Here is a 15,721-nt window from a genome sequence, read left to right as displayed (position 1 = left end):
CAAAAAAAATTCCCTTTACCCTCCTTGAGATAATTGATGTGAACGAAGGCTTCTTCCATAGCAGTTAAAAGGTTAAATTACAAGAGTTTCTTACCATTACAAGAGTAATTGCAAGGGTTGCTTACCATTGGCTAGTGCAGGAAGAGGAGCGGTTAGAGAAATTTCTGTTTCTGCCTTAACGTAAGAATATCTCAATATTTCTCTTCCCTAATTCTGTGTTTCCTAACTTTCCTAGAACAAGTATAGGATTGTTGAAGTTCCTTAATGAACCTAATGGGAAAATAAGAAGAATAAAAGTTGAGAATTTTTGTTTTGTTTTGCTTTTTAAAAAGTAATTAGCCTTATACCTGAAATGGAAAGGAGAAGAAACCCAAATTCTAAACTTCAATAATTTTAGAAAATTCCATGTCACTGTTATGCCTCTGTTTCTCCTCTGCATTCCAAGGAAAACCTTACTCCAGAAGTCTACCTATATAAATGGAAGTATTTTTTTTTTTATAAACCAACAGGAGAATCACAAATAATAATGATTTCTGGCGAATGCTGAAAAGTATGTATAACAGCTAGTATTACAGATGTAATGAAGAAGAAAGGATGAAGAGAATTGTGTAGTTCCTTTATTTATGGAAGAAACTAAGAATTGCATGGCTAGCATATTTCTTAGATTTCAGAATTTCAAGTCTAATAAACTTTTTTCTTAAATGAGGGAACCAATGTAAGATCTCCAACTTTCTCCAACTTTCAACTGCCTGTTGAAACTGCTGAAGGTTAGCCCTCAGCTGGCATCTGGGAACCTGACTTTCGAGAACATTTCCTAAGTGATAAAGTTGACTGCTATGACAGCTTACTTAGACTATACCAAGAGCTTACGAAATTTATGGTGAAGACCTACTTTCCTTCTGAGAGTCTGAAATTTTGGTTAACAGAGGATATCTATGGGACTAGTTCTTAAACACTCTGAACTCTTGAGTCTCAAATGGAGTTCCCTATATAGAAGCACTACACACGTGTGACTAAATTTCTGAAACTGGAGGCAGGGTACACTCTGTGTAACCCTTTACAGGTGGGAAAGAGCATAGGAGGCCTGCATATGGATGCCTCTAGAATCTGCCTGATGTGTTGTTTTTTTTTTTTTTAAATATAGTAATGATCTGGCTGTGTATCTTATCATGTCACTGTAATAAATATCAGCTGTGAGCATTAATGTATTCTAAGTCCTGTGAGTCCCTCTAGAAAACACAGAATGTGTATATGCTCTTGGGGACCCCTAAAATACTACTAAATAGTGATATTAAATAAGCAAACAAAAGTTCTACCATTATCATATCACAAAAGTGTAGGGAGTTTTCTGTTTTGTTTTTTGGTTTTTTTTTTTAGACAGAGAGAAGAGAGCCCACGAGCAGGGACAGTGACAGTGTGGGAGAGAGATAATCTTAAGGAGGATCCATCTTCAGCGTGGAGCCCGACACGGGGCGTGATCCCTTGGGAAGGGATATTCAACGGACTGAATCACCGAGGTGCCCCACAAAAGAGTGTTAGTAAAATTCTGCCCTATACTCTGATAGTATGGAAAAATGGAAACATAATAGGTGAATAAAGGACAGAATTTTGAATTGGATACATTTAACATTACAAGAAGTTCATTACATTCTTATTTTTCTCATTTTGCTGCAGATCAATGAAGACCTAATCATGGGCCAAGAGCAGACATGCACCTAGAAACTACTAAGCTAAACTGATGCTTAGGAAATATACCTTTTCTCCAATTTACCCTCTTTTGAAACTGAAAATTAAAATTATTTATAGAAGATAATACTTTTTGTGAACTCTTCCCTCAGGTCACAGTTTTTAAAAAAAAAAACAACAATAACAATCTTAAATTCCATCCATTAACATAAATCCCTGTGTTTAGTTATTTATAATTCTTTAAGAAAGTTTCAAAACAACACAATATTTTTCAGTTGTAAAAGATTCTCAACTTCCATTCACCAGAATAAATAACTTTCAAATCCAAAATCACATACCTTTTGCTGTAGTTCTTTTATTGCAGAATCTCTATCCATACATGCCTGTCGAAAGGCTTCATAAGCTTTATTGAGTTGCTCGCCAATATTTTTATCCATTCCTCTCTGTTCTGTAGCATCACTATAAAGGATGGAGCAAATGACAGGTCTGGAAAATAAAACAATTTAGAGAGCTATGAAGCTACACAAATCTCATTTTTAAAACACATCTTAAAAACAGTTCCATACAGTTTATCATGAACACTATAACACCAAATACTATAAAAGTTAATAAAGGCATACAAGTCTTACCTAAAATACTGATTAGAAATGTTAAGAAACCCTAACTTCTAAAATTTTTAATATTATTTACTAATATTCAAGGAGCAAGTTGGGTTCCAGTTCATAAAGATGCTACTCTGAAAACAGTAATCTATGAATGCAACCTTAAAATGGAGAAATATAAAAGGCCACTTGTTATTAATACTTTATTATAGAAATGCACAACAGGACTAGCAACGTGGGAAGGGATTTCTTTTTACTAAACGGACAGTTATTCCCACTTACAAGGTGAATTCTTGCTACACTGAAATTAGAGCAAAATTAAATAGATAATAAATGTTTGTGGATGGAGTTCACACTGTTGTTATCGCAGAGCAATTAAAATGTGTGAAAATGCTCTTATTTTAGCACAAAATCTAGGGAGAGTTGCTGTTGGATTGTACATTAAAAAAGAAAAAATCACATCCCTCAGTTCTACCCACACTCTTTATTAGTTTTCCAACCTCCCTGCTGTTTCTGAACTACAGGTGATCTACTGAGTGGAGGTAATTTGGTTTTATCATCTCAATTTGCATAACATCTCTAACCACATTCCTTGGCTCTGAGCAGAGGGCCATGTAATGCTGCAGATTTTTCCTGTCCAGCTGTAAAAAAACCACACCACAGGACCTTTCTCTTAATCCTCTGAAAGCCAGAGAACAGATAAAGTTCTCTATCAGTCCTAGGGGGACTGGGGGTATTAAATTATTTCACTTCTTTATGATTGGAAATCCTTCTTAATCTCAGTCTCTAAGCTTTCATAACATCTTTCTTTTCTTTCTTTTTTTTTTTTTTTAAGATACACATGCTTTCTAAAAAGTGTTTTTAGTATTTTACATTAAAATACACTTCATGTAGGGGCTCCTGGGTGGCTCAGTCAGTTAAGCTTCCAGACTTAATTTTGGCTCAGGTCATGATCTCATTCATGGTTTGGGGGATCAAATCTTGTGTTGAGCTCTGTGCTGACAGTGTGGAGCCTGTGTGGGATTCTCTCTTCCTCTCTCTCTGCCACTCTCCTGCTCATGCCCTATCTTTCTCTCCCCCAAAATAAATAATCTTAAAAAAACTAAATTAAAAATACAATTCATATAACATAAAATCCACCATTTTAAAGTATACACTTCTGTGGTTTTTTGTTGTACAATCATCACCATTACCTAATTCCAGAACATTTTTTTAAAAATGTTTGTTTTTGAGAGAGAGTGCAAGCAGGGAAGGGGCAGATAGAGGGGGACAGAGGATCTGTCAGCAGCACTGACAGCATGAGCACGATGCAAGGGCTCAAACTCAGGAACCATGAGATCACGACCAGAGCCAAAGTCAGATGCTCAACCAACTGAGCCACCCAGGTGCCCCTAGTTCTGGAACATTTTTGTCACTACAAAAAGAAGGTAATATTAGCAGTTAATCTAATTCCCCTCTCCCATCAATCCCCCAGCAATCACTAATCTGCTTTCTGACTCTATGGATTTGCCTATTTTGTACATTTCATATAATTGGAACCATGCAATATATGGCCTTTGGTTTGGCTTTTTCCACATGGCATACAATTTTTGAGGTTTATCCATGTTGTAGCACGTAACAGTACTTCACTGCTTTTAATGTTTAGTATTCTGTTGTATGAATTTAACACATTTGTTTATATGTTCCTCAGTTACTGGACATTTGAGTTCTTTCCATTTTTTTGATTATTCTGAAGAAAGCTACTATTTGTGTATGCATACTTGTATGACTATATGTTTTCAATTCTCTTGTATATATACCTAGGAGCAGAACTGCTGGGTTAGATGATAAGTAACTTTTTAAGGAACTGCCAAGGCTGTTTCCACAGAACATGTACATTTTTATGTTTCTACTAGTAAGATATAAGAGCCCTAATTTTTCTACATCTTCACCAATGCTTGTTGTTCATTTTTTAAATGGACACCCATCCTAGTGGGTGTGAAGTGGTACCTGAACAGCTTTGATTTGCATTTCCCTAATGATGTTAAGCATCTTTCCAGTGCTTACTGGTCATTTGTGTATCTTCTTTAGAGAAATGTCTATTTAGTCAAATCCTTTGTCCACTTTTTAATTGGGTTATATTTTTCCATATTGTGGAGAGAGCACAAGTAGGAGACAGGGGGAGCAAGAAGGGGAGAGAATCTCCAGCAGGCTCCACACTCAGCATGGAGCCCAACATGGGGCTCAATGCCATGACCCCAGGACCAAGACCCTAGCTGAAATCAAGAGTCAGATGCTCAAAGGACTGTCACCCAGGTGCCCCTTCATACTACTAAGTTGTTAGAGTTATTTATATATTCTGGAAACTGGAGATTTATCATATATATATATGGTATTGGCATAGTTTTCTCCCATTCTGTAGACTCTCTTTTTATTCCTTGATTTTAATTTTGATGATGTCTGATTTAAATATTTTTCATTTTGTTGCTTGTTTTTTTCATGTCATATCTAAAAAACTGTTGCCTAATACAAGGCCATGCAGATTTACATCTATGTTTCCTTAAAAGAATTTTATACTTTTAGCTTTACATTTGGGATCTTTGATCCACAGAGTTTATCTGTATATGGTATGAGGTAGGGGTCCAAACTCTTTCTTTGGCATGTGGCTATCTAGTTGCTCTGGCACTAAAGACTATTCTTTTCCCACTGAATGGCCTTGGTATTCTTACCAAAATCATTTGACCATAAATCACAATGCTCTTTTAAATACCTAGGTAATATTCAATTCTATCAGATGGTGTTTTCATTTTGAGATACTAAATACACTAAGTCATTTTCAGGTTTAATAAAAATAATTTTGATGCTTTTGTTATGGGGATCAGAGTGTTACTCTTTTCTGAATTAATAAAAGACTGGTAATTTTTTTAGGTATTCCACTAGAAAGTTTGTTTCTACTGCTACCTCTGATAGACAGAAGGGATGAAGTACTGTTGGGATAACTAACATTGCCAGCATCTTTGACATGCTATAGACACTATGGAAAAATAAATAATATTAACATAAAGTATCACTTTGAGTACTTTATTTGGGCACTATATCACTTATCATTCAAAGAAGGATTTAAGGCAGCTTATAAAAATACAAGATAAAAATAAGTATACTAGAAACAAAAGAAAATAAGGACAGGGAGCTATAGAGACTATAATACACTCTAAGAGGCAAATGCAGAAATTAGAGGTTTTAAGTAACTAAGTGGGTAAGTTACCTATCACTGTCTTAAAAAGCTGCACATCATAACAAACTGTCAACATAAAACACATTATATTTTAACATCCGAGACAAACAAGAACTTTAAATTGTGAACCCATCTAGTTTATTTTGTTCTATCACTGAATGAGTCTGTGACCTGAGTTCAGGGCAACTAAATCTTTTATTTTTTTATGTTTTATTTATTTTGAGAGAGAGAGCGAGCTTGTACACAAGTGCAGGAGAGGCAGAGAGAGGGAGAGAGAGAATCTTAAGCAGACCCTGTGCTGTCAGCACAGAGCCTGAAGCAGGGTTTGAATTCACAATCTGTGAGATCATGACCTAGGCTGAAATCAAGAGTCAGTTGCTTAACGATCTGAGCCTCCCAGGTGCCCCTAAGTCTTTTGAACCCAAGTTTTTCTCTCCAATACAAAAAAGATGTTTGGACTTGATTTCTAAGAAACTTCTTTGTTCTACAGTTCTTGGGTCTGTGAGTCTAAAAATGCATGTCTGTTCAATCAAGAAGGTGCATTCTTGTTTTTAAAAATGTAAATGCAGTACTAAAAATAGCTGCATCATATGCAAGTAAATAATGTGGAGGCTTCACTTCAGGTCCTTGAATTAGATCACACAAATGTCACTAAGAGTTACTGAGTAAATTCCACATGGATACATCCTATTTCCTGAAATAAGAATGTATGCTGGAGAGATATAATTCAGGTCAATACAACTAAATAAATGATACATTAATTTCTATCTCACAACCAAGAAGAGAATTGCGTGTCAAATCAGTGACACTGACCAGAGAAAAAGGAAACAGTCGCTGCGACCCAACTAATTAAATTGGACAGATTTCAAATATTAACACCCTGAACTTTAACTTGTTCCTCATTTTTTTAAAGCATTTGTTAAGTGTAAAATTAATTTCACAATTTAAGAGGTAGTCACATTTCAATTACATTTTGGTATGCCTTCTGCAAAACTTGCCAGGCTCTGGGGAAATGGTTTTATTTATAGTAAACATGCTCAAACCCAAATCTCATCGCCTAAACCCAGGAGATCCAAGCTAGAGCAGCCTCTGCCTTGGAAACATTCTTATAGTTATGTTTTTTCTCTCTTAAGTGTATTTTTAGGAAAGCTGTCCATGGTAACTTCTTTATTCCTGAGTCTGGTTTGCTGTTTCTTTCCATTCTATGAGGAAAAGATTAAGTCACTGATGCCTTAGAATGTATCTAGGCAAACAGAATGCAAAGCACCCCCACCCACCTAGGGCATTCCCCCTCAAGCTAGGATAATCCCTACCCACCCACATCTGCCCCTCTGGCAGTAGTTCCTTTTTTCCCCCTGGGTGGTTCCTGTGAGAAGGAAAATGAAGGACACTAAGTTCCCGTTCTGCCTCCCAGGTCCAGTGTGTGCCCAACCAGGAGGAAGCACCAAGAAAATCCCTGGGCAGCAGGCTGCTTCCTCTTTCATTAATTCCTTGGCTCAATAATGAAACTGTTCAAGGGCAAAAGAGGCAGTCTACACGAGAGAGTTAATTTTATCTTTCCTTGTAAAGTTTCCCAGCTCCAACAAAGGTTTGGCAACTCCTAGGGCCGTAAACATATATTTTAACAAAATATATCCCATTATTATTCAATTCAATTTTTAAAAAAGTTTAGATTCACTTATTACACATAAGACACTTATGTGGGGTGCAGCAAGGGGCTTCAGAGAGTACCACATCAGAGTTGTGTTCCTTTTACAAAGTTTTTTCAGCATTTCTTTATTTCCTATTAGTCACATTGCCATATGACTGCAAAGAGCTCAGAGGTATTAAATAACTTGCCTAGAGCTACAAAGCTGTAAGTGTGTGAACTGGGAATAAAGATTTGAAACTCTTAGCTGAAGACTGTTTATTAAAGGCAACTGCAAAGTATTCTCCCATCGTGCCATGGTAGATATGTTTATTTGATAAAACATTGCCAAGTAGGAACAAAGCCTGTACTGGGCAACACTGACACAGAAAACAAAACAGACACAAAAACTATCCTCACGAAGACACCAAAAGCTGTAACTTAAAGAACAGGCGCGAGGGCGCACGCACACACACTCCCTGAGGTATCCAAAGGCCACAGACTTTGGAGAGGAAAGTGGTCACATCTATTTTTGAGGTTTAGGAAAGGCTTTGAGGGGTAGATAACATTTGCACAGGGTTTTGAATTATGGATAGGAATGACCTCACCCATTCCTTTTATTTGATTATCAAACAGTAGGCATCCTTTCTAAAGTGGGTTCCCAAAGGCTATAAAGATGTTTTTAGTGTTAGATAATACTTATTCTTAACTAAAAAAGCATGGCATAACAAGCATTTCTTTGTGCACTGTTCAGCTTGATTTTTCTGATCATACAACTTTGCAAACCTGAGATAATTCTTCAGTATAATAACGATGGTTACTTACAGAAATGACAGATTAGGCTAGTGCTCTTCCCATGAGAAGAGCTTGAAAAGAAGTTAACAGTTGGAATGAAATAAAGGGCAAGTCTTGTACCTTCACCGGACCTCAATTTTCCTTGCTTTTAAAATGAAGGAGCTAAATGATTTAATCTCCTTCAACTTTATGATTATATAGCATTTCCAAACAAAAAGAGTAGAGGAAAAAAAAAGTATAGAAACTAGTGCTTGGCAAATATAGAGATATATTTTTCCTCATATGATACAGATTTTTTAAAAGTAGTCATTTTGTTTTAATTTTTATTATAAATTAGGCCTTGGTTACAAACCAGCTGACATGGCATTTAATTTCAAGATGGCAAGAAGTGTGGAGTAAAGTTACATAGGGTGTCCTAGAAGTAAAGAGATGACATGATACTGTGAAAGTATGTGATATAAAAATATGTGAAATAACACTATAAAGATGACTTTATTTGCTTCATAACATTTAAGTATGCCCTCCCAACACTTTACTAGATAGAAGGAAGAAAGTAAAGGTTTTGGATTCAAATCCCAGATCTGTAATTTTCTAGCCATTTACTTAGCTTCTCTGATTATTAGTTTTCTCATGGTACAATCTGTAGTGTTATTGTGAAGATTAATATGAAGTATGTATTTTATCTGTTCCTCAACATCTTTCCATGTGAGAGACAAAGTCAAGTCTTTGCCTTTTTCTCTAACTAGAGCTTATAATTTAGTAAGGCAAACATGCATGAAAATGATTAACCACACTAGTAGACCAATTATAAATGTGTAAAAAGGTATGATTATATCACATCTTGATAGGGGTCTGGGAAGCACAGGTGGAAACATTTGTAGAAATTCACCCAATAGTTCACTGAAGATTTACTGCATGTAAATTTCACCTCAAAAGAAGAAGAAAAGAACTGTTCAATAAAAGGTATATGCAGGATAATAGCTCAAGACGAAGAACAATTAAAATGAAGGGACTGTGGAAGGCTTTATACAGATCTGACATGTGAGGATTTCAACTAGCAGAGAATGAGAGGGAGGAAGGAATATTCACTCTGAAAGAGCAGAGGCATTGAGAAGTCACTAGTAGAGTGCATTTAGAGAATGCAGGTATGTTATTTATGAAGTCTAGGATGTCTACAGAGAGGAAGGAGAGGTGAGGATGTTAAGACAGAATAGTCAAGGCTACCATGTATGATTGTACTGCACTATAAAAGTCCTAGGGGATTCATGCAGACCATAATTGGATGGAACTCCCTACAGTTATAGAGTATACTAACTGCATTAACTATATGCAGCAGACTCAGTTATGGCCAGGTTGCAGTGGACCCTGAATGTTACTCTAAGAAATTCAGACTTTAACCTGCTGACATTAATAAGTAACGGAAGACTGGGGTGCCTGAGTGGCTTAATCAGTTGAGCGTCCAACTTGGGTTCAGGTCATGATCTCATATTTCATGAGTTAGTTCATGCCCTGCACTGGGTTCTCTGCTGACATCACAGAGTTTGCTTTGGATTCTCTGTCTTCCTATCTCTCTGCCCCTCCCCTGCTCATGCTCTCTCTCAAAAATAAATAAACGTTAGGAAAAAAAATTATAAAAAAAGTAATGGAGGATTTTCAAGCAGGAGATGAACACATTTTAGAAAGGTAAATTGGATACATTATGCAATACAAACTAAAAAGGGAGACAAAGTGAGGATATCTATAGGAAACTATTGCTGTATTGTAGGTGAAAGATGGGCTTGAACTAGAGCAGGGGAAATGAAAGATGAATGTATTCAAGAAACATTTCAAAGTCAGAAATCAACAGGATTTGTTGGCCAAGTGGATGTGCACAATAGACAGGAAGGCAGCTTCGCGGGTCCATGCAATTCTAAATCAGTTGGCCTGGGATGGGGTCCTGAAATATGCATTTCAATAAGCAAAGCAACCCAGGTAACTTTGTTGAAGTTGATTCAGCAGTCATGCTTTTCAAAATACTAGGCAGACAGTGATGATAGCTAGACAAAGAAACAGGAAGAAAAATGTTTTGAGAGAAAAGATATTTGATACAATTTTGGACAGAACTGCTAGAAGACACATAATTAACAACAGGCCAGGAAAATGTATCAACTAAGTGATAACAAAATCTAGAGGAAGAAATGAAGGTTAAAAGTATGGCTTCCCTTCTGTTTATATTTTTAAAGTCCTGTTTTGAATGTTCTCTGATACTGTTAAGTCCTTGGACAGTCAACCAAGCCCAAATCTTTTTACCAAAAACAAACAAACCAACAAACAAAACCCTACATTTTTGAAAAGAAAACCGTGGAAAGAGAAAGAAGCAATGCCCATTACTGTATCACTCCATGTCACAACATGTACACACTTTTCCTTTCAAATATAAAGCAAAAAAGATAGGGCCACTTATTATCTGGACAAGGTCATGTCAGAAGGTAAATAAACTAGGGAATGCATAAAACAGTAAGACATTTTAGCAGAAGTCTGTTATCTTACACAAAGAGACTATTAGGCTCTGTTCTGTTAACCCTTACATGCTGTTAAGTAATAGGAAAAACAATTCTCTGTATGATCTTTTTTAAGTCTCTTCCCTTCTACTCTGCCAAATTTGTGACAATAAAGTAGCATTACTAATGATCTTTCACAAGAGTAGGATGTTTTGTACCATCCTACTGGAAAAAAAATATTTTCAGTAATCTTAAAAAAGTCCCCCTACACAGACCATAATAATGTAAGAGATGTCACAGGCTGAACAAGATTCATAAAAGACAAAGTTGTTTTTGAAAAAGCAGCAGCTAAAATCTCATGAGTTAACAGACTAGGGACTTCTTCAGCATTTCTGAGTCATTTACTATAGTCATTTACTATATCAAAACAAAATAAAACCACTATGAAAGGAAAGAGTTCTTTCATCTATGAAGATAGTGAAACTTCAGGAGACAGATAGGGAACCTTTTCACAAAAAGGTCTTAAATCACAGTTTAAATTGCTGAGCGGTCATTTAGTGTTGAGAATATTACCAATGATAAATGGAAAAAGGCAAAAGCTTACATAATTATAAAGCTGTACTCTGTGCTCTTAACCACTGGCACAGGACTCCCCAGCTCTTTATAACCTTGTTTTTAATTTCCCTGAGGAACACCTAAAGGCTGTTGGGCAAATGTTTGCAAGTCACTACTTGTTTTATTAGAAGTAATTGTGAGAACTCCAATGAGAAAATAATTAAGGTTTCAGAGATTTCAGATCTCTATTTCCAGTCACTCCCAAGATGTTTAGGGTGTGATTTTAAATGTATAATATGATAAAAGTTTAAAATCAGATATAATATCATGCAACACACTCTCTCACTCCAACTGTTGAATACTCCTGAAGACAAGACCCCCAAATCCCTGGATATCCTGAAAATCCTACCTCTCAAACCTGCATCTGTGCCCAAATTACCCAAGTCTCCATGCTATTCAAGGCCAGTTTTTCTCAAATGTGAATATTCAGACTTAGTAAATCCTAACACTTGCTGTGCTATCCTACTGTGAGGAACCAAGAGCTTATTAAATTTTTTTGCTTTTTTCACTTTCACTTTTTTGTATCTGGAAAAAAAAAGATTCTATAAAGATTCCAAAGTTAAATTTTAACTGAAACAACATCTTGTGTAAAATATAGTTTCATTATTAAGACAATTTGAACATTAGAGATAAAATTAAAAAGCCTAGTCAGCCAAAGATAAAATCAGATTTAGGAGTAAAGAGTACATGCTTCTTGACAAGTGAGAGTGAACAAGTCATTTAACTTTTCAATGGACCTCAGTTCCCACATCTGCCCCAGTTTAGGATGTCTGACTATAGGACATAGGTCAACAGAATCATCCAAGGTGGTTTAAAAAAAAAAAAAAAGAGATCAGTAAACACTGACCAAGACCTCTTGGATAATTCGTGGCGGGGGGGGGGGGGGGAGGAAAAGTGGATGTAAGACAAATTTAGAATCACTGCCACAGGGGGTCAACTCATAACTGGGAAAGCACAGTATTCTGTATAACACTGTACAAATATGCACCAGGGCAGGGAAACAGACTTTTTATAAAGTGTCTTTGTGTTCCACAGTGATCTGCTTTTTGAATTGTTCCAAAAGAAGTATATAGAATTTGGAAACAAAAATAGCAGGTGCTAAGGTAGAAGAGGTTGTTTGAGAAAGAGAAAAGAGAAGAGAAGAGAAGAGAAGAGAAGAGAAGAGAAGAGAAGAGAAGAGAAGAGAAGAGAAGAGAAGAGAAGAGAAGAAAAAGGTGTTTTGATATTTTGGCAGATTGCCCACAGCAATAGCACTCTAATGATCTTGGTTCCCTGAAATTTCCGCAACTCATCAGTTTATAGGACAAGTGTTTCCTCTATTAAGGGAAGAGACTCCATTGATGGCATTTGCACCGAGGTTCATGTTAGAGAGAAATTTGAGTGGGACCACAGTCTTCTCCCACCAAGCAGCCATGGCCCTTTCCACTTGATGCTTCCTCTACAAATACCCTAAATCATCTCAATTCTATCTAAATTCTCTATCTATAGATAGTTGAGAAAGGATATAGGTCTCAATGGCAAGCCTATATTCCAAAAAGACACACAGCCATGGACCAGAAAGGCAATTTTAGATTTCTGTTTGAGAGACAACCACGAAGGAGACTTCCTCACAGGGAACATTAGGGATGGGGGAGGGATCAATACCTACTGAGGTAATATTACTTGCCAGGTACTTTATATAAAATACCTTATTTTAATTTTTCTTCTGCAGGAGCGTAAATTATCTTCCCTTTCTACATAAGGAAACTGAGCTTCAAATTTATAAATTTGACTAAGGTCAAAGAATTAGAAAATGGAAGACGCAGATAATTCCAGGTCTCTCCAGTATGAAAGTTCAATCTCTAGCTCATTCTAACTTAGTTTTTTGAAAAATTTTAACCACAGCTATACATATTTATATTTTAATGAGTCAAAGAGGTTCACAAGGCTTAAGAAAAACAGTAAGTCCCTTTCTTTCTTCTTTCCCCTCCCCATTTCCTGCTTCACCTTGGCAACAATTTTCAGCTCTATTGGTTCTTTCTGGTATTTAACTCTGTATCTCTAAATAACATGCTAATGTTGCCACTATTGACTTTTCAGTTTTACTTTTCTTCCCACTATGCAAAGTAAGGATTCTGTTCTCTTTAACTCCCCACTCCCTGCTCTGACCTGCAACTTTATATCCTCCCCCCCATTCTCCCAAAATAGTTCTATCTTCTAAGAAGAGGATGGTTAGATAAGCATTCAGCTTCTACTTTCTTATAACTATGCAATGCTATTCCCTACTGAGCCACATAATATATTCTGGCTCTTTTTCCTTTCCTGAAAAACCTTTTCCATGAAAAAACTTTGTTTGCTTTATTTCCCAACATACTAATACAATCCATTTAGACACTTCAGTTACTCTACCATTTTCATCTCAGAGGAACTCTCCTGAGCTTTTTCGGCTTGATTCAGTCTAGATTTGTTGATCTCTATGCCTGAAGGGAAACCTTCATCTCAAGACCTTCTTTTTCACCTTGAATTTGAGGATTCCCTTTGTTCATCTCTCTCTCTCTGGCTGAATCCCTCATTTTCAGTATCCCAAATTTTCATCTTTCTTGTTTTATTCCCTCCATTAGGTGGACTAAACTCTCCAACAGCTTCCTGAGAAGGTGTTTGCAAAGTAAATTTTTTGAGACCTTGCATAACTGAAAATACCTTTATTCTATCCTCAGATTTAACGGATAGTTTGCCAGGTTCAAAGTTCTGGGTTGGAAGTAATTTTTCCACAGAATTTTAAAAGCTTTGCTCTGCTCTCTTCTACCTTCCAATTGTTTTTGTTGAAGTCCAGAGACATTTGGATTCCTGATCGTGTACTTAACCTGGCAGTTCATCCTTCAGTTCTTGGAAATTTTCTTCAATTATTTTTTTGGGCAATTTCATTCCTTCCATATTCCTTTGTGGGACTCCTTCGTCTGGATGGATGCTGAATCTTCTGAAGTGTTACTCTAATTCCTCCCACCCACCTTCTTTTTATTTTATTTTATTTTATTTTATTTTTTCTAGGAGAGAGAGAGAGAGAGAGACAGCGTGAGCAGGGGAGGGTCAGAGAGAGAGGGAGACACAGACTCTGAAACAGGCTCCAGGCTCTGAGCTGGCAGTCAGCACAGAGCCCGACGCGGGGCTCGAACCCACGAACCGTGAGATCATGACCTGAGCGAAAGTCGGACGCTTAACTGACTAAGCCACCCAGGCGCCCCAGACCCACCCACCTTCTTTTTAAATGAACTTCTTTTCTCACTTCATAGATAAAATATTTTGAGCCTACTGTCTTTGGTAACCTGTATTATTCTCCAAGTGATAGTTAACCAATCTGAATAAACAAAATAATAATCAAAGTAAGTGGTAGTACTTCCAGAGCTCTACTGAGGCTGGGGGTATGTGAACCAAACAATGTTCCACCACCAATTGCCCAGCTTAACCAGAATAACTCAACTTTGACTAGTAATATATTTTAGGATTTCAAGTTTGAAAAGAGTCACAGGCTTAAAGGTATCAGATTCCCACCACCTCCACCCAGAATTATTTCTAATGCTTTAATAAGGTATATTTTTTGTGAAGTAGTAGAGACAAGTATGGGTGGGTGATCTGGAAGGTGGGAAAAGCCCCTCTGTTGGGTTTCCCCCACTGCTGAAACGATTCTACTTTTACGTAAGTGTTCTGCCAAGGTTCACACTTGTGGTAAGAGGCCACTTTAAATCTAATGCAGTTTCAGGATAGGGGGAGGAAATCACCTTGAGTTATCTCTTCCACTGTCCTAGAAAAGAAAGTCACCTGCTTTTCCAACCCCTTGGGGTACAAATAGTTATAATAAGCATTCACATTCTATTTTAGAAAGCTTGCCACTTTAGCAAAAGAAGAGATAAATAAATTAGTGAGAGATACACCCTGTCTTTTCTGTAGTTTAGTTCTGTATTAGCCTCCTCAACCATGAGAAGTATCAGAAGCAAAAGCACAAGTCAATAATGGAGTACATACACTTAAACAAAAGAACATCCTCTGTCTTACATAGTTCAAGTAAACTTTTAAAGACATTCAAAAGTATGTGTTTTCCCTACTTGAAGAAGGGAAATGGGTAAGAACCATCACTCCTAACATTTAGTTATAATCACTTCCCACTTAAAAAAAATTTTTTTTTAATGTTTATTTTTAAGAAAGAGAGTCAGAGGATGAGTGGAATAAGGGCAGAGGCAGAGGGAGACACAGAATCCAAAGCAGGCTCTAGGCTCCAAGCTGTCAGCACAGAGCCCGATGTGGGGCTCAAATTCACGAGCCATGAGATCATGACCTGAGCCAAAGTCTGACGCTTAATTGACCCAGGGGCCCCTCATTTCCCACTTTTAAGAGAGTTCCATAACATAAGCAGCCAATTCCCCAAAATGACAGTTTGCATTTCTAGTCTCACTTTCCAATTGTGCTACAACTGTTACTTTGTTACAGTCAGGAGGCTGAAATAATAGAAACCTAAATACCATTGAGCCAGCAGTGTCAGAATTTAGATTTTGTATTTTTTCCATAAGCTGGTGGTTGGCTAAATCCATCAAGATAAACAAGGTAAGACGCTCCCCCACTCATCAAACCAAAAGCTCCACAGACCAGGTTCTCCATTTTGCTGGATGTTATTAAACCTGGTGAAACTTTTTGTGCTATCTTCTAAGAGTTAAAAGATTTCACAAAGACC

At 36.9% G+C, this 15,721-nt stretch overlaps 1 protein-coding gene across 8 annotated transcripts in view; it reads right to left on the bottom strand.

Annotated features, from left to right (window-relative positions):
- TANK (TRAF family member associated NFKB activator) overlaps window positions 1–15,721 on the bottom strand; it is a 96,056-nt gene that overhangs the window by 54,891 nt on the left and 25,444 nt on the right. For 4 of the 8 annotated variants that reach the window (XM_039253439.1, XM_039253438.1, XM_039253440.1 and 1 more), the window contains exon 2: window positions 2,025–2,172. In XM_039253439.1, coding sequence (XP_039109370.1) covers window positions 2,025–2,123 — 99 coding nt within the window. In that variant the 5' untranslated portion in view covers window positions 2,124–2,172. Of the gene's footprint in view, window positions 1–125; window positions 271–2,024; window positions 2,173–6,933; window positions 7,028–15,721 lie in introns of those variants that run through there. The other 4 variants (XM_039253443.1, XM_039253442.1, XM_039253435.1 and 1 more) reach the window with 4 other exon arrangements.

Source organism: Hyaena hyaena, unplaced genomic scaffold (assembly GCF_003009895.1).
Source record: "Hyaena hyaena isolate Hyena2069 unplaced genomic scaffold, ASM300989v1 scaffold_450, whole genome shotgun sequence".
NCBI lineage: Eukaryota > Metazoa > Chordata > Mammalia > Carnivora > Hyaenidae > Hyaena > Hyaena hyaena.
This window is presented reverse-complemented; position numbering and strand designations above follow the sequence as displayed.